This window comes from Notamacropus eugenii, chromosome 1, assembly GCF_028372415.1.
Source record: "Notamacropus eugenii isolate mMacEug1 chromosome 1, mMacEug1.pri_v2, whole genome shotgun sequence".
NCBI classification, from domain to species: domain Eukaryota; kingdom Metazoa; phylum Chordata; class Mammalia; order Diprotodontia; family Macropodidae; genus Notamacropus; species Notamacropus eugenii.
The window spans coordinates 255,868,964-255,892,485 of NC_092872.1; the positions used below are offsets into that span (position 1 = coordinate 255,868,964).

The 23,522-nt window shown below is 39.9% G+C and overlaps 2 protein-coding genes across 6 annotated transcripts in view; one reads left to right on the forward strand and one right to left on the reverse strand.

The window, feature by feature from the left end:
• The window catches only part of FBXO22 (F-box protein 22), a 77,947-nt gene extending 59,894 nt beyond the window's left edge, over positions 1-18,053 (forward strand). Inside the window, exon 7 of the mRNA XM_072628629.1 lies at positions 17,851-18,053. Within this exon, the coding sequence (XP_072484730.1) occupies positions 17,851-17,878 (28 nt within the window). The 3' untranslated portion in view covers positions 17,879-18,053. The remainder of the gene's footprint in view (positions 1-17,850) is intronic.
• NRG4 (neuregulin 4) overlaps positions 1-19,410 on the reverse strand; it is a 62,146-nt gene extending 42,736 nt beyond the window's left edge. For 2 of the 5 annotated variants that reach the window (XR_011971578.1, XM_072628634.1), the window contains exons 1-3: positions 19,251-19,407; positions 18,204-18,279; positions 14,641-14,734 (exon numbers count right to left, since the gene is read on the reverse strand). Coding sequence is in view for 3 of the 5 variants with exons in the window: in XM_072628634.1 (XP_072484735.1) it covers positions 14,641-14,734; positions 18,204-18,279; positions 19,251-19,319 (239 nt within the window). In the remaining 2 variants the exon portion in view is untranslated. Of the gene's footprint in view, positions 1-14,640; positions 14,735-18,203; positions 18,280-19,250 lie in introns of all 5 variants that reach the window. The other 3 variants (XR_011971579.1, XM_072628635.1, XM_072628633.1) reach the window with 2 other exon arrangements.
• Positions 19,411-23,522: the final 4,112 nt, after the last annotated feature.

Here is a 23,522-nt window from a genome sequence, read left to right on the forward strand (position 1 = left end):
ATAGGGGAGTCATGATGGTTGCTTGTCTCTCTCATCCAACTGCCCTCAAGAAAGACAATGCTATGATTCTCAGCAAGGAAGGAACACATCCTACAAAGGAAACTGTATTCCTCTATTCCTTTTGGAAGCAAGTTTAAAAAGACCTATATTGAGGGCTTCCCAAAGTATCGGCCAAATTCAGTTACAGATCAAAATTTAACTGCAGTGAAACAAGACTTGCACTCAAACAATGGATCAAGATGTTGAGTCCAAAAGGAATTCTTTACCATTGACTTCACCTAATTTTAATCATTCTAATACCTAGAATTAACTTCAAAAGATGATCCATCTTCTTTAATTATAACAGTATGATTTAGCTCAAAGCAGTTTAGTACAATCATTTTGGGGAAAATGGTCTCAAATAATTGGAAGGATCTATTTTCTAACCAGGAGTACTCCCTTGACTGGTATAGTTCACAAATAATGATATCTTCTCATTCAGAAATATTAGCATCTCTGTGTTTCCATAAATCTTCCATAGACAATTCACTATATTCACTGGAGGTCTTCCTCTGATTCTTTTTTTTCTTTCAGGCTGGCTACTAGCCTTACTCCATAAACATCTGTTGTCCAGATTATAACATGCAACATACGAGCACACCCATCCATCCATATACAGGCATTCCAGGTAGGCAATGATCATAGCACAATAAAATTAGAGCTTGAAGGGGTTTTAGAGGCCATTGATCCAATCCCTTCATTTTATAGATGGGGAAGCTAAGACTAGAGAAGTGAAAGTTTTCACAGCCAGTATCTGAGGTGGAATTTGAAACAAGGTCTTCTTGAAGTCATCTAGGGCACTATCCACTCACTGCCTTTTGACTCAATTAACCAAATCCAGAATTGAACAGAAGGAAGAAGATGAGAGCATCCAAATGCTTTATACTTAGGAAATTGCATAGTGCTTTGGATGCTTCTCCAAAAGAAAATGACATTTTAACACCAACATTCTCCTGATGATGCTCTTGCTACAGCTGAAGGTGAGTGATGGGCACCAGAAAGCTATTGTACTTAATGTCATTGCAACCTGTGATTCCACACACAAACTAGAGTTCTTTGGTTTGGGGTCACCTCTGATGAGTTCCCAAAGTATGTATCATGTGACTTCTAATTTGGTTGGACAATCTACCAACATATTGTTGACAAACCTTGAGATGGATAGCAACAACAAAGAACTATGAGTCCACCATTTATTGCCATCCAAGAAAGATAAGCATGGAAGCCAATGCCCTCTCCTCTATAAGTGAAGCCAGGGTGATACTTGCAGAAAAGATGAACGTGATCTGGTAGCTGAACTACATGAACCCTCAGCAGAAAGTTGAAATTCCTCCTTCAGAGTGTGCTATTAATGAACTTAAATTCTGGAGCTTCAGGTTACTTCTCCCTCACCTGTTTGTCCTTCAGTAGGGGCAACTGTATGCTACAAGTCTATGAAAATTAACAAAGGTCAAGAAATGAATATGATTTTTGGGGACTCCAGCTCTGTTCCTGAGAGGACATCTCTCACTGTTGAGAAAACAGTTGACAATATGCAGTGGGATACTATATCAGACTGTGACTAAGGTACAAGACAGCAATGTAAACATGTAAATGTAAAAAAAAAAATCCATGAAAGAATTTCATGATAAATTGGATGCTTATTCCAAGAGAGCTCTGGAGAGCTGGTCAATAGTTTTTTACTGGCTGAAAAGGACAACAGACATCTATAGGAAATCTAGGACTTACGCCCAATGGGCTCAAAGAAAATACTACCTACCCGTATTGCTTACTGAAGAGATAAGCACCCACAGAGATAAGAACCTGCCCAAACTCCTGGTGGTGACATACTATTCATCTAGTACACACAGATCTAACCAAGCTGGAGCCAGAGAGTTTCCATTGTTTCTAAGGTCATGTAAAAAAGTATTTCTCTCAATGACTTCTCTGCCAAGGTCCACTCTGACCAAGATAAAAGTTTTAAGAGCATGCTACTTTCTACTCAAGGAGATGACAGTATTGGCAGGGATTAGTAAGTCTAGAGCTATACCTTACCACCTTTGAGGAAAGATGTAGCCAGTGCATTTTAACTGCACCTTATCCAGAATCTTGGGGGCCCTGAGTAATGAAAGGAAGCTCAGTGGAGTCAGCACATGAGATTTCTACTCACATGGTACCACACAACAAATTTACCTTCTTTTTCTGGTCAAATGTCTCTAATAACATTATACCACTCTTGGGCAACTCTTCATTAGGCATGTATTTCAGCCTACTCATCCTACCACATGCCTAGACTTTGGGTGACCCTCTACTTCAGTTCTCTGGAGACTGTAGTATTGTGTGACTTGGGGCCATAAAGTATAACTGTAAGAATATTGTTTAAAAAAAACTGACCTTTGTTTTGGGGGGAAGCTTTGGGGGTCATTAAAAGACCTCTGTAACTTCAAACACAATCCAGCTTGCTTTTTTCCCCCTCCTGTTCAATTCTGGATTCAGCTAATTTCCTCTATATAGTGTCAGATTCATAGATATGTAGCTAGAGATAGAGATAGATGGACAGAGGTAGATAGATGGAGAGAGACAAATATAGACAGAGGATAGATACATAGAGATATAGATGGATAGAAGAATAGAAGAATGGGTGAGAGAAAGAGAAAAAACAAAGTGGAAAGGAAGTCTATGAGTACTATTTATCAGTTTTTACTATGAAGGAGGAATTAATAAAAAAGCTGATAGACCAGCTCTATGAGTTGTCTATCCAGTGATATTCTGGAGCCAACTCAAATTCCCTCCCCAAATCCAAGCATTAAATTTTCAGCAATAATCAAATGATGAGCACCAGGATGTGCTGCAGCCAACTGTGAGAACCAATCATTAAATGTTCAGTTTGAGCATTCTATACCTTGGAAATCAGCAAATGCTACAAATCAGGGTTTGAGTTATTGTTCTGTGGACTGTTTAGACTTGAAGTAGTGGAAAAACATTAATAATGCAGATTAACCTTAAAGGTGCGCCAGGTGTGCATTTTTTTTCTCCAGAGAGTTGATTTTTAAACATTTCCCAGCACCCTCTTGACTAGAATCTATCAGGGTGCCAAAGGGCTCTGAATGGAAGGATGGAAGAGTGAGAAAGACAGGCCTAGGGTTTTATGCAATTTGGCCTGGGATTGATCCAGATTATTCCTGTAACCTAACCAGGGCAGTCCTGCTGCAACACCAGCCAAATCACAGGAAAATTTTGCTTTTCTACTCAACAACTTTACTTGTACCTTTTAAGACATTTTCTAATGGCTTAATGCTCTTTAAGTATACATCTGGGTTAACTTGTAATTAAGCATTATGAAATTTTTTCAAATCACATTACTGTCTTTTATCAGGGCTAGTATTTTTTTTTTTGCCTGATTTTTTAAAAAGCTAGTTGCTAATCAGATATTGAACCAGTACACTGGCAAATGAAATTTAGAGAAATCCCATTGGGCTTTGACAGCTAGACTAAGTATTATGAAACACATTTCCGTGATTACATAAAATCTTAGATCCCTCATATAAAATTGGGGGAGAAAGTGATTGTTCTCTTGTAATCAGGCCATTTTTCTGAACATTTTTTTCAGTCCAACTCCACACGTATCCCTGCCAGGCTCTTTTGTCCCCTCTTATTAGACTCTCTGTCCTCTATAAATTTGGGGAGAAAGTTGTCAGTATGAGTGTGTGTTTCTCTCTCCTTCCAGTGACTGTTTAAACTCATTTCCTGGTGAAGTCAGTAGACGTTTCTGCCAACAGGCAGGGAGTAATTATCATAATTCACTCCACTATTGAGCAGTTGTTTATTGTTTGTCTAGTTGTAGATCACAAAATTTTGGAAGCAGGGCCCTTATTATATTTTATAGATGCCCTGATTTACACTAAGTAGATGTGGCAATTTTTTGTCAAATGAAAAATAGTGAGTAAGTCCTTGCATGTGTGGAAGAGAGAAGAAAGTCTGAGATGTGGAGTACAAAACTGAGGAAACTCCAACTTGGCCCATGTGAAAAGAGGAAATGTACAAGAACAGACATCAACACAGACTATATACTAAGAAAGTTTAACTGATACATGTCAATGGAAGAGAACAACCTCAGCCAGCAAATGCTTGACTTCTTGGCCAAACACTGAGGTGGCAATCAAGGTTGATGCTGGTTCAGGACAGGGGTTGGCCCCTTCCATTCTTCCACCTTATTCTCCTCTGGAATCCAAATAAATGAGGAGTTACCTATTGAAGGTGAGCTCTTTGAGATGCTTATTTTTTTATCCATGTGAGATAAACACTGAAGTGTACTATTAAATGTTTAACTGGCTTTCCCCCCAAAAAATGTATAGATGCCAGGCTTTTCCCTTAAATTTATACTAAAATTTTTTCATTATATTTTTAAGTTGAGGAAATCTATAATACAGACTTCTCTTTACTCTAATCTCTTGAATCCTGACACTCAGAATTTCTTCTTTCCTGACTCACACAGCTTCTCCCTTTTACACAGAGTATGACCTAGGCTCTTACATAATGACTTTGATCCAATAACATAACCAGGTTCTGTTCAAAGTCAGTTCTGATTGTTTACAGAATTAAATTGTTTATCGTTAAATATATACATTTATACATACATACATATACATATACATACATATGTGTATCTATGATCACTTACAGTGGCTCAGTCATCACCCCTGCCAGTTCCCTCGGTCCCCTAAGATGGCATCCATCTGGGCCTGGTGACTTGAACTCATTTGGGGTGTCTGGGTGATTCCCTACTCTCTTCCTATCTATCAAGGGCATGAGTCACCTATTAGCCATTTTATTCTTTCCTTCCTAGTCCAGACAAAAGAGAAGTCAAAAAATGGTTAGATGATTCTGGTCTTATTATGTTCCCCTAAGATAATAGTCTTATCCCTTTTCTGACCTTCTCCCTCTTTTCCCTATGAGCTCAAAGCCCTTCTGGTTGTCCTTGGCATTCATTGCCAGCCTCAGCTTAGAATGAGCTCTAATTTTCCTGACACGCTTCTTCAAAGACCCTACCATGATTCTGTGGTCCTCCTGTTACCTGCCCTTGCTTCTGCATCATCTGGATCTCCAAAATCTAAGCTTCCTAATGACTTCAGCCACACTCATCTCTGTAGACAACTTCTGCTTTTAGAATTATCTCTTCAAAATTTCATCTTTTGATAATACTAATAGCTAGCATTGTAGAGCACTTTAAATTTTGCAAAGCATTTTACAAATACTCTCTCATTGTATCCTCATAACAATCCTGGGAAATCTGTGCCTATTATCATGTCCATTTAACAGTTGAGCAAACTGAGGCAGACAGAGGTTAAGTGACTTGCCCATGGTCATACAGCTAGTGAGTATCTGAGACCAAATAGGAATTCCAGTCTTCCTGACTCTAGGTCCAGAGCTTACCCTCTCTCCTGGTTCAATTTCCCCCTATAGAACTGCAGTATGAGGGACCCTACCCATTCTTTGGGTACGGACATCTGAGGCCAAAGCCTTTATTGCTAGTGTGGGGTTTGGTTATTTTTTTTGCCTATTTTGACTTTCTGGACATCCTTACTGCTATCCTTTGTTCTTCTTTTTTTCTATTTTTGTTCTATTTTTTTTCTAGGAGACTTAACTTGGTGTGACATATGCAATTTTCTTATTATTGCTTCCCTTTTAAAAATTTAATTAGAGTAACAAAACTCAATACAAATTCATTATTACCAGTTTCTTTTCTGTGTACGCCATCTCTGCTCAGTAGCCTCCCAGCAGTAATCAAACAAAGGTGGGGCCATCTTGGTTTCATTTAAGAGAGCTAGGTCCTCTGGGTTTCTTTGGAAGAGCCTGTGAAAATTCTTATATTCTATTATTTTTAATCTAAGATTTTCCTAAATAATTTTCTACTTATTATGAGTATAATAAGGCTACAGGACGTTAATTGGAGATGTATGAGATGGCTTATCCAAAAGTAAAATTTAGTGAATCAAATTTTACACTTCTTGAAGAGTCCCTGATGTTGATTATTGAGAACTCTATGTGATACACCCAACCATGTAAGACCATGGTTCCATCTCCCAAGGCAAATTTCAAAGCATCTAAGAATGGGGCAGGAGGAGGCCAAAACCTGTTTTTCAGTAAAGAAGGAATTGAATATATGTGTGTGTGTATATATATATACATGTATGTGTATATATACATGTATTCATAATTTAATGTATATCTTACTATTTAATGCTTAGTGTAGACATTTTTTCTTACAGTACTTTCAAGTATATCACATTATTGTATAAACTTATTCTTTAAAATAATTTTACTCAATGGATAATTGTTAACTAGATCCACCTATTAGTTTCAGACATTCTTTCTAAGACTCCAGGAATGTGCAGGGAGTATTTATCTACATCATATCTGGTGGTTTTAGACAACTTGGCAAAAAACATTGAAATGATTCTTAATGAAGGTCAAAAATTCTGATTCAGTTATGCAGTAGGAATAAACATTAACTTTGCATAGAAACACATACCACTTGAAAGGCGAGCTAGAACTGAGTTTTATACCACTTTTCAGTGGTATAAAATAATATTTTTAATAGTTAATACTTTTATAATTCTGGGATTCTAAATACTCTGTAAGAGTACAATGACACTAATAAATCCCTCTGTTACTACTGAGAGTACCATCATCCTTCCAGTGACCCAGGTTTGCACTCTTGGTGTTGTATTTGACTCCTCACTCATACTTACTCCACATTTCCAAGTAGTTACTAAATCTAGACATTGTTTTTCTCTATAATACTTCTCACACTGTCCCATTTTCTCCACTCACACAGTCACTTCTGTGGCTCAGGGCCTCATTATTTCGAGATAGCCTTCTAATTTATCTCCCTGCCTCAAGTCTCTTCTTGCTAAAATCCTTCCTCTCCAGAGCTCCCCAAAGTGCTTTTCCTACAGCATAGATCTGGCCATGCCTTTGAATTAAGTCTAGATCACAAACAAACCCCTGATTGTTGTTTAGAGCTCCTCCAAAGATGGTCCTTTCTGTCTTTCCAGTCTTGACACATTACTCCCCTCTATGTGTTCTATGGTCCAGTCACCCTGGCCTAGTCACTACTTTTCACACAGCACCTTCCATCTCTATGCATCTGGCTCTTCTTCATACATGGAACACTCTCCTCTCCAGCCTTCAATGCTTAGAATCCCTGGTTTCCTTTAGAACTCAATTCAATCATCATCTCCTGGAGGGGACCTTCCTCATCCTTCTAGCTGCATGTGCCCCTCTTGATAAGGCTACCTTTCATCCTCTACAAAGCTGATGAAAACACAAGGCTCACCCCTTCAAGGCATCTTCTACAGAAATAATACATTCATCAAAATAGATTAATAGATGTTCCTATAGCATATGATAAATAGGTTAGAAATGTGTAGAAATACATTTGGGATAGATAGACCTCATTTCACAAAGCCAGAGCAAAGGCTGACAGCAGATATGTGACAGTGGATTGGTTGAACGTGGCCAAAAATGGTTTCTCTCTAGCTATGAAACAGCTAAAAGCCAAGAGTGGAGAAGATGCTTCACAGGTGACATCATCATTAACAGAATCAACAACATGTTGACAAAGGAACATCAGACAAATGGCTGAGTCATGTGGACTTGTTTATAGAAATGGAGGAGTTTATGATTTCTTTTCAGGGGCAGATCATTGTCACCAGAAATTACAGAAAAGAGGTATCCTTAAGGACATCCAGCCTTATTAGCCAACGTGCATTGGGGAATGACATAGTGGAAAGTGTGTGACATATTACTACATGTTGCAAAAATTTAGCACCTCCTGGATACCTTGGAAGACATAATCAGGTGGCTAGAATTATTCATTCAAAGATTGCTGTCCTTTATAAACTAACACATGCCATTTCTCCATACTACAAACATAAACCACAAAACATCCTTGAAAATTCAACAAATATACTAAAACCAGAAACAAAGCATCATTACAGATAGCACTGTAGCCCACAATAAGCAGAGGCTTAGATGAGTCAAGTGGCTTGGCAAGGACCACACAACTCATAACTGTCAGAGGCAAAATTGGAACCTGGGTCTTCTGGAATACAAATGCAGTATTTTATCCACCATTTTATACATACTTGGCAGGTGGGTAGTGCAGTGGACAGAGTACTCAAGACCTAAGTTGAAATTCAGCCTAGGACACTTTCTAATTGTGCAAGCTTGTCAACATCTGCCTTAGTTTCCTCAACTGTAACATAGGTATCATAATAGCACCTGCTTCCAAGGATTGTGTAAAATAGTGCTTAGTCAGCCCTGACACACATATAAATGTAGCTATTATTCTCCTTCATACCATGTTACTGTTATGATTTCTATACATAATTCAAAATATACATTTGAAAATAGAGGGAATGGGCTCATTTCATGCACGGAGAAGACAAAATGGAAGTGGTAGAAACATGTTGTCTACCTTCAGTTTATGGAGCTTCCAGAAATCTCAGAAAAAAATTTAATTCCTGGAAATGTCTACATTTCCCTATAAATTACTCCTCTAGATAAAAATCTCATACACGAGTGCTAACATGTTAGTTAAGGTTTCCCATTCATTTGTAAAATGGGAATAAGTAATGCTTAAATCATGGTCATTTTAAAACACGGATACATTGATAGTGTAATAGGTAAAACTATAATAATATTACAGAATCTGCTTTTAAGATGATCTCAAAAAGTCTGCGTTACAGTATTATATGAGTCAATGTAGTAAAAATTGAACCCAAAGAAATTTGTCACGTCTTGAAGAAAAAAAACTTTTATAAAAGGCTCATTTGTGACATTTTAAACATTTTTTGATTTAAAGATGATTCTATGATTAAATTATCTTTAGCATAAGTTTGATTAATACTGACAGATTCAAATGAATCTGTGATGTCATTGGGTCAAGAGTTTCTTCCAATCATGCAGGTCCCAGCCCATTCATACCTGTCCATCCTGGGTGACTCTTGTTCGTATCCTTACATAAGTTCACTATCAGGGGTCCACCATGAACTGGAGATCTTTCTCAGTTTTTCCTGGCCTTTTTTTTTAATTTAGCAGAGCACTGCAGTTTTCTACTGGTCATCCCTTCCCCTTACTGCATGACATCTTTTCTTTCTATCATGCAATTCAGGGATGACATCCCTTACTCCTGTTTGGCAGAGGTATTCAGGAGTTACATGCTGCAAGCTGCTCATACCCACCATGCACCTCTCCATTGCCCCCTATGAGGTACTGATTTTAACTCCCTAGAAGCTGTTTTCATGTCTCACTGATAGTTAGCAACACTGATACCTTCTTGGTGGATGTACGGGGGCAGGGTTTGGCCGTATACATGAGGGAGTAATACCTACTCCTTGGAACTTCGAAGGTTTACCCAGGGGTATGCTGGTAAATGTTTAACAACTGGCTACCCCTAAAAATGTGTGCAGAACATAGCTTTCAGTTTAAACTGCCTTTACATTTTCTCCCTCACTTTCCTAAGTCGAGACTCTAGGCAATCAATAAAACAATAATCCAGCCTTGATTTGTAGTGTTTACTGGTTTTCAAGATATAAGTGTTCCCACTGAACACAACTGGCTGTTGTGATCTGGTTAGAGCTGGCTCCAGCACCCCTGGCTATACCAGAGTGCGGCCAGTCTTCCCAGACCATATCTTACTTCTCCCACTGGGTAACACAGAGAGTGTGACTTTCCCTTGGCTTCATCCCTCTGGATGCTAAAAGTTTCATTGGAATGATCATCACTAGAATTTGACTGACTAATGACTGTCCAGCCTAGGGCTGTGGCCCCAGTCATGTAGTTTGTCTGTTTCTGTTATTTATGAGCTTATAAGAGTTAGAATTCATACCATATGATTCTCTCAATTGGCTCAGCCCCAAGTTGGTGGGATTTATGGGGTGGAAAAGAATATCCCTGATAGTTAGATGTCTATTCTCTCTGTCCCCTTAGGTCTGTACCACAAGCTACCACTGGCTTCCTCCATCCCAACCTTTCTTCTATGCAATCATTAAACAAACAGGAATTGCAAAGAAGTTATGACTGATCATAGATTTATGTAGTGAGCATGCTCTTCAGGTTTACTCTCTCAAGAGTCAGGTCAGCTACATCTACCCCTTAGGGTTCTAGGAGTGCCCCTTAGGGGTCCTGAGTGTCTTTTCTCTACTGCCATTGGTTTGAGCTCTTTTCCTAGGTGTATTCCTAAAACTGTTAGGTGCGAGTCAATTCCATTTAACCAATAAACACCAATTAGCTTTTACAAAGCAATATTTACTTCAAAGATACAATAAGAACAGAAGTACAATTTATTCCAGTTCTTTTCCCTCACTACTGTGGGGGGACAAACTTTCCCCATACCATCTCAAACTCTGGGTAGAGTGTGCTCAGACTCAACTCAGTTCCAATATGGCACTGGTCCTACCAAGTTTACGTCTAAATGTGGTATTGCTGCCAGATGAGTCCTCTCAACTACCCAAAACTCCCAGAATGGTGGAAGACCAAAAGTCTCTTCTAGGATGAGAAGAAAATAATATCTGTTCAGGGCTACAATTCCCAGAATTCACAGTTAGGTTTCAGAGTCTTTCTCTGCCTATAAGGAAAATCTAACTACTCAGTTGCATTTAAAAGATGGCCTTGGTGACAATGAAGAAGGCTTACAATTTCCTGAAGAAAATTCAGCCCAGTTTTTTTCTATTCAACTTGGAGCCCCACTAAATGTCTTTATGAACTGTCAATCCCATGTCTACATATGGAAGGAGAGAGGGCATCCATCTGAATGCATATCGAGACCTGGATGATAGACATTTTCATCTACTTGGTCTTTCCTGGGTGTATGGCCAGGCCAAACTCCTTTAAAGGATTCTAGAGCCCTTTCAGGAAGTTCTTCAGGGGCTTGATGCACCCAACACAACATTATCGACAAAAAGGAGTATCTAGGGGGCCCTCTGCAGCATAGATTCCATGATGGATCTCCTCAAGTAGAGAGGTCCACTCATCGAATAGGGTTATTTCTAGTGTTCTGTCTTTTAAGGAATCTTGAACCATTTTGATGAATGGATGGGAGAAACCTTGTTATAAAAGAGCCTGCAGGTGTCATTTCATTCTATTGAATCAAATTTTTTTATGATTAAAAAAAACAATAAGCATAATGGAATCTTGTAGTCTCTACATCTTTTTTTAATTACAAAATGGCACAGATGTGGTTGAATATCACTTACAAAAGCCTATTTAATTTAAATAGATTTGTTCCTTTAGCTTTGTTTAGAAAGGCAGCCTGGCATAGAAAGATAGCCATCCTCAGGGTACACAAGACCTGGGTTCAAGTCCTCCTTCTGACATACTAGCTACGTAACCATGAACAAGTCCTTTATCCACTCAGTATCCCTATCCAGCTCGAGAAGACACTCGCTTACAGTTCAGTAGCCCTTCTTCATTTCTGGAAGGAGTATGCACACCAAACAGACTTAACTCCAATTAAACCAAAGAGCCAGAAGGACCAAGTCGAACCAAAAACCTCTCATCATTTATGGTTGTGACTTAGCCCTAAATGAACTGTGAGTGCCAGAGTATGTTCATTTAAACAGACAATGTGCTTATTACTATCATCAAGTGAATAGATCCTATAATCTCTTAAGACAACCCTCTGGTAGAATCAGCCAATCAGCAGTATGTATTAAGCACCAAATATCTGTCATGCAATATGCTAATTACTGGGGATACAAAAATAAAAAATCTCTGCCCTCAAGCAACTTAAATTCTTTAGGGGGAGACAACATACACACTCAGATGTACACACAAAAAATAATCTTATGCAAAACACCTACAAAATACAAAAAAATACGAGATCATTTTTGGGGGAGGAGATCCTAATGGCTGGGAGATCAGGAAAGTTTTCATGTAGGTCATGGGGATGGAGCTGAGTTTTTGAAGGAAACTAGGGATGCTAAGAGATAGAGGGAAGGAGGGTGTGCACCCCATGTCTAGGGGGACAGAGCACAGAGAAAGCAAGTTTGGCTGGATTAAAGAGGACGTAATGAAGAGTAATGTATAATAAGTCTGGAGAGGTAGGTTGGAGCCAGGTTGTTGAGGACTTTAAAAACCAAATGGAGGAATGTGTGTTTGATCCTGGAGGTGTTAGGGAACCAGTGGATTTATTTATGGAGCAGGGGTAGGACACAGTAGGCCCTGCAGCTTAGGAATATGACTTTGGCAGCAGTATTGAAGATGAATAGGAAATGGGTCCTAGGGTGTTGTCAAGGATGCAGGGGTAGCTGACCTTATAAAACACAGCATCGTTGCATAGCCATTTTCTCTCTCCTCTATGTAGAGCCCCGTCCAATGCACAACACTTTCCATATAGACACAACTTTGGGGTACATAAATATTAACCCAAAGGGAAAACCATCCAGGTAGCCAGATCCACTTTGGTGTTTGGCCCCAACATTTTCCCCAGTCCTCTTTATCTGTTTTCCTCCACCATCGTTATTTCTCCATCTACAGTGTATATATAAGAGCCAGTTTAAGGAACACCAGCCAAGAAGCCGAGCCTCTCCCTGCTTCTTTCATGCTGTCTATGGGCAGCCAGAGTGGGAGAGGCTGATGCCCTCATTGAGGTCACTGACAGCAGCAGCAGCTGTTGCCTTCCCACCTCACTGCTGATCTCATCTGCCTTCCTGATTGTGGTAACGACTACATTACCCTAATTCTGAACCCTTCTTGAGGGGATTGGCCAAATGGTTTTCATCAATATTTCTCTACCTCTCCAAAAAGCCTCAATTAAAGTAGCTGCTAAAAATAAACTGAAACACTTACTAGAATGAGAGTAGTTAAGACTAAAGAGACATTTAAATGGAGAGAATCAAAGGGCTGGGAGAGATCTTAGGAAGTCACCCTGCCTTTGTAGAGTAATTAAACAACTCTGGGCAGATGTGCTTCTCTCCTGTTTTTTACAAAAGCCTTCAAAGAAGGTTAGACAACTTCCTCCATGAGATTTAACTTAAACCCCCCTAAGTACTTTCTAATATCAAATCTAAGGAGATGCAATTAAAATTCTTTGTAGTTCTATGCTTTTTAGAAATATGGTACACTATTATCCGTAAGACAGACCCTAAACTATTATTGAGATAATGGTTGGGTGATTTCTCTGCCTTTCCCCCTTCTAGCTTAAATAATGCCACTTTCTTTCACTTTTCATGATTTACTTTAAAAGAAAAAATTTTCATCATTATCTTCTGGACTCACACCAAACCTTCTATAACTCCCCCTGAGTAGAGGAGCGGAAACCTAAACAGAAGATATGCGAGTAAGCACTTGTCTACCACCAAGGAGAGCGCTCTAAAGAACCTGGGGGCACTTAGGTATTATCATCTTATTTATACTGTGGTCTATTTCATTCACCTTTTCTTTTTTAACAACAGTGCTCCATTGTTGAGTCATATTCTCTAGTCAACAAGTGTCTTAAACCTGTTTCTACTGTGTTCACAGAAAACCCTTCTGCACTTTGTAGTTTGTGGACCCCCTCTATAACTTAAAAAAAAAATTCCCAAAGAAAAGCCTATTGCTTAAAAATATATTAGCTGTTGAGGCACCCAACTGCTGCCTACATCACTGACAATCAGAGAAGTAGTTGCTTTTCCTCCCAGTTCATTTTCTTTCTGAAACAGGCTTCTTCTTCTTCTTCTTTTTTTTTTTTTTTTTTGTATTGATAAATAGTGACCACCAGAGGGCACTTACACTGATGAATACTGAACATATGGGAAAATTACTGACTCTGGGCCTGTCTGCACTGCTGAATTCTCTCATGGGAAAATCATTAATGCCCAAAAGAGTGTGGCTTTTGGAAACTGTCAAAATCTACAGAGATTTCACTGTAACTGATGATCAGACAATTTGATAGGACTGGTAATTTTCCACTTCCAGTTTTCAAAGAGAATGTGATAGCAAGGTAGAAATAATTATTAAGTATGATTTTCTTTTCCCCCCAAACCATTTTACTCTAAAGAAATGCCCTAAGTAACCCCTTGTACTTTTCCTTCTTGGCCTTTGCTTTGTCTTTAGGAATGAGAGTTCCCAAGTTCTTACTGCTTGTTTGCAAAGAGCTTTCTTCATCATAACCCTTTTAGGCAATTAGTGAAATTCTTACTATCCCATTTTAGAGAAAAAGAAACTGAGACTCAAAGAAGTGAAATGACTTGACCAAGGTCACAAGAACTTGTAAGCATCGAGTCTCCTGATTCCAAACCCAAAGCTCTTTCTCTTCGACACACTGGCATAGCAGAGCACTAGAATTAGAGTGAAGACCTGGGTTCACATGTTCCCTAAGATACTTATTAATTATGTGGTCCTGGGCCGTTGCTGAGCCTCTGTGCTCCAATCTCCTCATTTGTAAAATGGGTAAGCTAATAGCTACCTCCACAGGGTTATTGTGAAGACCAAACAAAATAGTGTTTAGAGTGCAAACTTTCGATTGTGATCTAACTACTCAATATTATTCCTAATCAAGTTTCTAACTGATCAAGTTGTTTTTTTTCTAAAGGTAAAAGATAACATTATAAAATTCACTCAAAAATGCCTTTCACTCACCTACAAAACGGGCTGGGAACAGTGGGTATCACATAACAAATCCCCCCATTCAGGCAAAATGACCTGTGACTTGGGCCACAGGGCTCTTCATGATCTAGAAAAGGAATATATAGAGAACCCAGAGAGGCAGTTAAGACATTTTGTCTAGAGATGGAGAAAATTATTTTTTTTCATTTCTTAGATTCAAGCATCTAATCTATCAACAAACATTTATTAAGAGCCTACTATGTGCTGGGCATTGTCCTGGGCACTGAGGACAAAAATGAACCAGTCTTGCCAGCAAGGAGCTTACATTCTATCAAAAGAAAGAGTGAGTGTGAGAAATAAGTCAGATGGGAGATGTATTGTGGAAGTACAATTGACAACGGATCAGATTCTACAGTGAGGGAGAGTAAGGAGTTGGGAACAGGTCCACAGTTGTGAACTTGATGGTCCCCTTAAAAGCAATAATAAAGAAGGAACAGTTTTGGGGAAAAGATAATGAGCTTTGTTTTTGATATGTCATATTTGAGATGTCCATGAGACATCCAGTTGGAGATGCCCAGTAGGACGCAGGTGATGTGGGACTGTAGCCCAGTAGAATGACTAGGGCCAGATAGATCTGAGAGTCATCTGCATAAAGATAATTATGGAGTCCATAGGAGTTGATAAGGTGACTAAGAAAAAGAAGAAAAGGTCCAAGACAGAGCCTTGGGAAACACCTCTACTTAAGAAGCATCTGTGAAATGGATGATGACTCAAGAGAGAGTAGTGTCCTGAAAACCCAGGCAGGAGGGAGTGTCCAGAAGCTTAGGTTAACAGTGTCATATCCAGGAGAAGACAAGAAGGATTGAGAAAAAGCCATAGGATTTGGCAATTAAGGGATCAGTGGCAACTTGAAAGACAGCAATTTCAGTTGATTGATGATGTGGGAAGCCAGACTGAGGAGTGAGGTGAGGGAGTGGAGACCCTATCTGTAGACAGCTTCTCCTAAGAGCTGGACAGGAAAGGGAGGAGGGATATGGGGTTACATAGTTGGCTTCACTCCTTTCCCTCTCCTTTCTCTCAACTCCTATGCAACCTGACTTCTGGCCTCAGCATGAAATTTCTCTCCAAAGTTTCTAATCACCCCTTAGTTGCCAAACCTGATGGTCTTTTCTCTTTCCTACATCTCTCAATCTCTGTGCAGCCTTTGTTTCTCTTAACTACCCCCTCTGCCTAGATATTCTCTTCTCTCTGGGGCAGCTAGGTGGTGCAGTGGATACAGCACTAGTGCTGGAGTCAGGAGGACCTGAGTTCAAATCTCACCTCAGACACTTGACACTCACTAGCTGTGTGATCTTGGGCAAATCACTTAACCCCAATTGCCTCCTCCTGGGTTATCTCCAGTCATCCTGATGAATATCTGGTCACTGGATTCAGATGACTCTGGAGGAGAAGTGAGGCTGGTGACCTGCACAGCCTCCCTCACTCAAAAAAACAAAGTCAAGTGCAAGCCATGTCATTATTTCTCTGATGGCATGGTCTTCTTTGGCAATGAAGGATGAACACACACTCCTCTCTAGAATTTCATGACATTTATCTCTCTTGTTTCTCATCTTACCTCCTAGTTAATTATCCATACTGCCTCTCCAACAATTGTAGGTTCTGTCCTGGAGCCCCTTCTCTTCTCTCTCTCCAGTTCTATCTCAGTGACCTCATCAGCTCCCCAGGGTCAATTACCTCTACACAGATGACTCCCATATCTATATATCCAGCATTATTTTCTCCCTGGGACTCCAGTCCCATATCACCAATTGCCTATTGGACATCTTGAATTGGATGACCTGCTGGCATTTCAAACACAACATGAATGAAATAGAAAACAGAATTCATTAACTCTAACCTCCCACAAACCAGCTCCAATCTGAATTTCCCTATTTCTCAAGGCACCACAATCCTTCTAGATTCTCAGATTTGCAGTCTTGGAAATCTCACCTCACCACATTGATTCAATCTGTTGACAAGCATCGCCAGGTTTACATCGACATCGTAATCCCATCTATGCCATTCCCTTCACTCACAAGACCCTAATTCAGTCCCTTATCACCTCTTACATGGACTACTGCAATAGCTTTCTACTTCCTGATCATTGTCCCTGCCTCAAGTCTTTCCCTTCTCAGTCCACTGTGCACAGAGATACCAGTTCTATTATAAAGTACATTTCTGACCATGTCACTTCCCTGCTCAATAAATTCCAGCAACACCCTATTACTTCCAGGATAACGTACCACCTCTGCTGTCATTCAAAGCCCACAGTTTTGTAGGCTTAGTCTATCGGGTCTCCCAAAAGTCTCGGTGCAGCTTTAAACTTTAATAACAAAACTGTACTAAGACTTTGGAAACATCCTGTACGCCATACCCTCTGCTGTCCAGTCAGCCTTTCTGTTCTTCACACGACTCTCCATCTCCCCTCCTTATGGGAGGCACTGCTCTGCCTCTTAAGAAACTATAACTTTCTTCAAAGCTCAGCTCAAACAACGCTTTCTCCTTCCTACGTGAGGCTCTTCCTCATCTCCAGCTGCTCATCCTCCCTGAAATTACCTCAAGTTTGGGTTGTTTTGTTTTTTGTTTTTTTTGTCATTGGCATATCTGTTGTCTCTCCTGACAGAATGAAAACTCCTTGCAGATAAAGACTATTTCATTTTGAGGTTTGTATCTTTAGTGCCTAACCCAGCAACTGGCACATAATAGTACTTAATGAATACTTAGTGATGAATTGACTGACATAATTATTATTCAGGGCAAAACCTTCTAAGTTTTGAAAAGTGGATGACCTCTGGTGGAAAATTAAATTAAAAGTAGAATACAAGAAAGTCCTAGCCTTGGAAAGTGAGGAGAATCTGGTTCATTATATTATGAATGTAAAGGGGGAAAAATTTAAGAAGAGAAGTCAAATCAGCAATTCTACAAACAATGTATATGTTGTCTGGCCAAAGTTAACCCCAAATTAAAAGCCAGAAGAGGGGAAGCCAAATGAGAAAACTTGTCTTTAAACAAAGATATCATATTCTCTTAAATAAATTCTTAATTGAATGTTTTTAACAACCCAAATATATAGCTGAAAAATTGTATAGTAGAGGTAACATTAATTTGGAATCCTTGGAGCCAAGTTCTATAAGTATTCCAAGGAGGGTGGAAACTAACTATATATAACTTCTCAGTCAAAATCTGTATTCTTGTTTTTCCTAGATCCCAGCCAGACGTGTCTGAACACTGAATATTTTCCTGACAAAGAAAACTGATCAAACCTGAATCACTATCTCTGAATCTATTTTTATTCTAATTTCATTAGTCTGCTGATTAGGAAGCTGGTATCAGAGATAGAATAAATTAGAAGTTACTTTTATGAGTAAACCCAATAAAATACCTAAGTTTCAAATATTCCTATTATACGTAGGACTGTTTTGTAAATCTTTAATATTCCAGCTATTCCAACCACCTTCAGATTAAGGTGGGTTTCCATTTCAAGAAAATGTTTTTAGTCTTATAACAAATACTAATAGAAACCATTTTACACATTTGATTTAAAAATATAAACTTACAAGAAATTACCTGTTGGCATCTTATTTTGAAAGTGGTATCATTCCCAGTCAGAAGGTTAGAGTCAAAAAACAGCACCTGAAAAAAAATGTTTAAATTTCAGCATCTTCCTTCCTCGGGGTGATAAAATGGACAATGCACTAAAATCACCCGTTAAAAGCTAATTCATGAAAATAACTAGCCCATTTGTATCCATAATGTCATAAATAATTAGATGACTTGAATAGCCTATATTAAGTACTAAGCAATACAGCTCATCTGAATAAGGAAACAAAAGAAATGTACTTTTCTGGACTAATTCTACAGACTTGACAAGTTGAATTATTACTTAGCTAAAGGCATTGAGAATTCCTCTTTGAAAAGAATTCAGAAAGTATTTAGCACCCCATAGCAAAAACATGGAATTATACCAATAGTTTGCTTTCATTGCTAAAATCCAAAAGTTTAGAGGCTGCTTCCTTTTTAATGGACAATTTAATATGGCTTTTTTTCTAAGTTCTACTAGGATGGTCCATTTTTAATTTTAAAAACATATTTCTTAACTTTTCTACTCTGCTGCAAAGCAAACTTTTCACAGCCCACTTAAGACTCTGGTCTTATAATTCCAACCAAGTCCTATAGGAGGAAAAAACCTATGACAAGCAGCAGGGTATATTTCACCAGCCCACATACATGCTTTCTTTTAAAACTTTTTGGTATCTAGTAAAGCAAAACGATAAAGTCCAACCAAGACAGGCTTACACACAAACCGAGCAGTCACTGAGAGGCACATTTGAAATGCTGGTCTGTACTTACATTAGGAACATTAGCGGTCAATTCTACGTAGTAAGGGGGGAGGGAGGGATTCCCGTCTTTGTGTTCCTTTCTAGGGCTTAAAAGAAGAGTTCTGAGTCACCAGCTCCAGGCCCGACACAGGTGGCTTTCCAAGGTCTCCACCCACAGGCAGGCTTCCTGTCCCACACGGGCATGCTTCTAGCCACTCTCCCCCAGCTCTGAAAATAACACCGTTCCAAGGAGCAAACTACTGACAAACCAAGGAAACAGCTTACCTCAGGCTCCGGGAGGCTGGGGTTCAGAGGTTTCCAAAGACTGGGGGCTCGGGCAGCCTGGGCGCGCATTTTGTAACAGACGTCAAAGAGCTGACTGTCATGGTTGCAGGGTTCAGTGTGGGCGAGGCCGAATAGCCGAAGGTGGAGGTGTGCCCAGAGGTCGGCCACGGGCCGGGAAGGAGACGCCCCCATTTTTTGTCCACGTGGTCCCTATTGCCTAAGGACCGGAGTCATCCTTACGAAGGAATGCGTGCTGCCGCCGGGACTTCCTCACCTGCCGTTCAGCCTTTTCGTGATCGCGGCCGCGGTCCTGCCGTAGTGACCTTGTCATTTCTGGTAGTCTCTGTCCGGGTGATCCGGGAGCCGGAGAGAAATGCAGGGGACGGACTATGTGCCACACAAAAGCTGCTTATTTCCACAGGTTCTTTAAAAAAAGGAAAAAAAGGCAGATCTACATAAATGACCGATGAGGCCTCAAAATGCGGATGATTAAATAAGATATGGTGGTTTTGTTTCTAATAGAAAAAAAATGAGGAGAAAAAAGCCAAAACATTGGCTACAGAATCATAGATCTGGATGGGGCCTCAGAGGCCAGATCACAGTTGTGGAGCTGAAAGGGACCTTAGAAGTCATTAAGCCCAACTCCCTTATTTTACAGACGGGGAAACTGAGGCCCAGAGAGGTGACCTGCCCAGGGTCATACAGAGACTGTTTGAAGCAGGACTTAAACCCAGGTCTCCCCAACACCGAATTCAACAATCAGTCAGTAAACATTCATTAAATGCTACTGTGTGCCCAGGGCTGGGGATACAAAGCAAGGCAAAACATAGTCCTTGCTCTCTAGGAGCTCACGGTTTAACGGGGCAGACAACATGTAATTATATCAACTATGTCACTTTTGTTTTATAATTTTTTAAAACAAATTTTACAACTGAGACTCAGGAAAATTAAGTGACTTACCTAATGAGGAATAATATAAACTGTGGTGTAGCAGTGACTACTGTGTCGTTAAAATGGACAAATGGGAATGAAAACAAGGATTTCTTTTTTTAATTATACGTGTGTATTTATATATATATAAATTTTATATCTAATATAATTTTAAACAAGCATATAACTACATATTATATGTTTTACTCTGTACTAGGGACCCGAGATATGACGTCACAAACAAAGCAGGCTCTGTCTTAAGGAAACATTTTCTATGGGGGAAACAATACCTACACCTAATCGAAAATACCAGGAAAGTAATTACAGGGTCATTTGGGAAAGGCTGGGGGCGGGGGGGGGGGCGGGGTGAGGTGCAGCTTGGAAAAGTGTGACGTCGGAGGGGAACTTTGAAAGAAGGGAGGCATTGGGACGGGCTGAGGTGAGATGGGAGAGCCTCACAGGACTGAGGCATAGAACGGACTTGGGCAGAGAGACAGGAACACAAACGGATACCAAAAGGCTGGAAGTGAAGCCAAGTGAGACCAACAGCCTCTAAAGAACCACATACATGGAGATAGGGCTGTCAAAGGAAAAAAAATTAGAAAATATCAAGAAAGGCAATAGTATTTGTAAAAACCCAGGTGAATTTGGAAGGGGAAATCCATTACTTGTAGTTACTACAATGTGAAAATTGATACTATTTGACACTTTAAGTCAGAAAGTAAACTGTTTGAATTTTATGATTTTATTTGGAAATTGACTCTGGATTTTGCTGGCTTATTTGTGAATTTATCTAAAGGGGCCTGACCAATGAAGGCCCAGTCCTGAGACCACTCAGGGATCCTATTCCTGGGCATACACATTGCAGTCCCCCACTTTACTGTGGAGCATATATAGTTATTCTAGGACTCAGCTAAACTCCCCCCTTCTGCAAGACGGATGTCCCAGCTGCCCTCGCTGCTCATCCCCTCCCTCTGAAATAGTTTCACATTTACACTATTCATATCCCCCATTAGCACTGAGTTCCTTGAGGTCAGGAGCTGGGTTTTCCCCCTTCTTTGTACTCCTGGTGTGTGCTTAGCAGATAGTAGGGTTTCATAAATACTTTTTGACTCACTGGATTCCCTGGTTCCCATCTCCTTGGGCTGAGTATTTGTACTTTCCCTGGTAGTGATTGAGGCAGGGCGCCTCTAGGTGGGAAGAAAGACAGCCATCGAGGCTGCAACCTTGTGAGATTTCCAAAGGTCCAAGGACTGGAGTCCCTACCGGAGTTTTGCTGCTACTACTTGGACTAATGCACCAGTGAATCTCTGTGTTTCTATAAAAAAAGAAGTGACTTTGTCCATTAGCTACACTATGTTCGGGAATGACCTTGGTGGGAAAGAGAGGGATGCTATGTAGAAACTCTTTTAAATTTCAGCCTACCCAGGGCGGGTAGGTGGTATAGTGGATAGAGCACTGGTCCTGAGGTCAGGAAGATCTGAGTTCAAATCCTGCCTCAGACACTTACTAGGTGTATGACCCTGGGCAAGTCACTTAACCTCAACTGCCTTTAAAAAAAATCAAGGAATGCTGAGTGAAGTGAGTAGAACCAGGGAAACATTGTATACAGTAACAGCAACATTATATCATGACCAACTCTGATAGACTTAATTAACTCTTCTCAGCAATGCAATGATCTAAAATAATTCCAAAAGACTCAAAATGGAAAATGCTATCCACATCCGGAGAGAGAACTAGATTCTAAATGCACATCAAAGCAAACTATTTTTCTCTTTATTTGGTTGTTTTTTTCTTTCTCATGGTTTTTCGCTTTGGTTCTAATTCTTCTTTACAACATGACTGTGTAAATATGTTTAATACATAATTTAGTACATGTATAGCCTAAATCAGATTACTTGCTGTCATAGGGAAGGGAGAGGGCAAGGAGGGGAAGAAAATTTAAAACTCAAAATCTTATAAAAGTACATGTTGAAAACAAAATAAATAAATGAATATTTTTTAAAAATCAAGGAAATTTGAGCCCACCCTCCTACGAGGACTGAGATGCTGTCCTTGCCGAGGGTTGGAGTGTGCGTGTGTGTGGAGGGGATGTTTGTATTTCTGTTCTTGCTAAATTTTTTCAGTAAATATCTCTTTTGTAAAAGCTAATTGAGGCTAATTGATAAAACTGATAATGAGATTGAGGAGAAACTAACTAGAACCCGTGAAGAATACCTTGGAATAAGGACTCAGGCTTAATAGCAATCCAAAGATGTCCCAGCCCAACCCATCAGGGCCCCTTCCCCCACCCCTGCCCTGAAGAGGAGTCATAGCTAGTCTTGCTCTGGAGTGGGGGAGGGGAGCCCCACTTATCAACGTGAGAAGAAGCTGAGATGAGGGCTTTAGTGGCTACGCTTGTATTTATGGAGGGTGTTAATTATGTGATCATAAGTTAAATGAATGAAACTAGGAAAAAGGTAGGCAATGGTAGATACTTGCACAATTTCCTTCAAGCATGAGCAGCTAGGTGGCACAGTGAATAGAACACTGGGCTTTGGAGTCAGGAAGCTCTGAGTTCAAATCCAGCTCCAGACGTTTACTAGCTATGTGACCCTGGGCAAGTCACTTCACCCATTTCTTCATCTGCAAAAACGAGCTGGAGAAGGAAATGGCAAACCACTCTAGTATCTCTGCCAAGAAAACCCCAAATTGGGTCATGAAGAGTTGGACATGACTGAAATGACTGAACAACAAAAACTTCATGTTTGATTCCATCGAACTCTGCTAAAGGGGATGACTCTGCTTATATACCTAGGGACAGTGCTGAAGAGTCAGATTGTTGTAGCCTGGACATGAAAGCAGGTGTCAGGGAAGGAATCCTGAGCAACATTTCACTTGAACTCTGGTTGGTCTGTCTGCAGGGAGACAGAGGGGTTTTCCCTCACGTAATCCTGTCAGGTATGCAAAACATCCCAATGGCTATCTCTTCTAAAACCAGGAAGAATTGACTGCGGTAGGTAAGACCAAGGCTACCATATGCCTGGGGGAACTCATGAAAGCTAATGTTAGACCCTGCTTAGCAGCCCTAGCCTTCAAAAATTCCAAGACTTTGCAAAACAACAAAGGATGAGCTTTCTCTTGTTAAAAAAACAACAACCAAAAACCCCGGTCTAATCTATGCATTAATGACAACAGGTTGTGGGTCAGCGTTGTTTTAATAAGGTCTTATAGAGAAAACCAGAGGACCCCATAAGGGCATTTTACAATAATACAGGATGTCCCAAAAATCTTGGTGCAGCTGTAAGCTATGAAAGTTTTCTAAATTATTAATGTTGCTACTTATTGAAGCAGTGACATCAA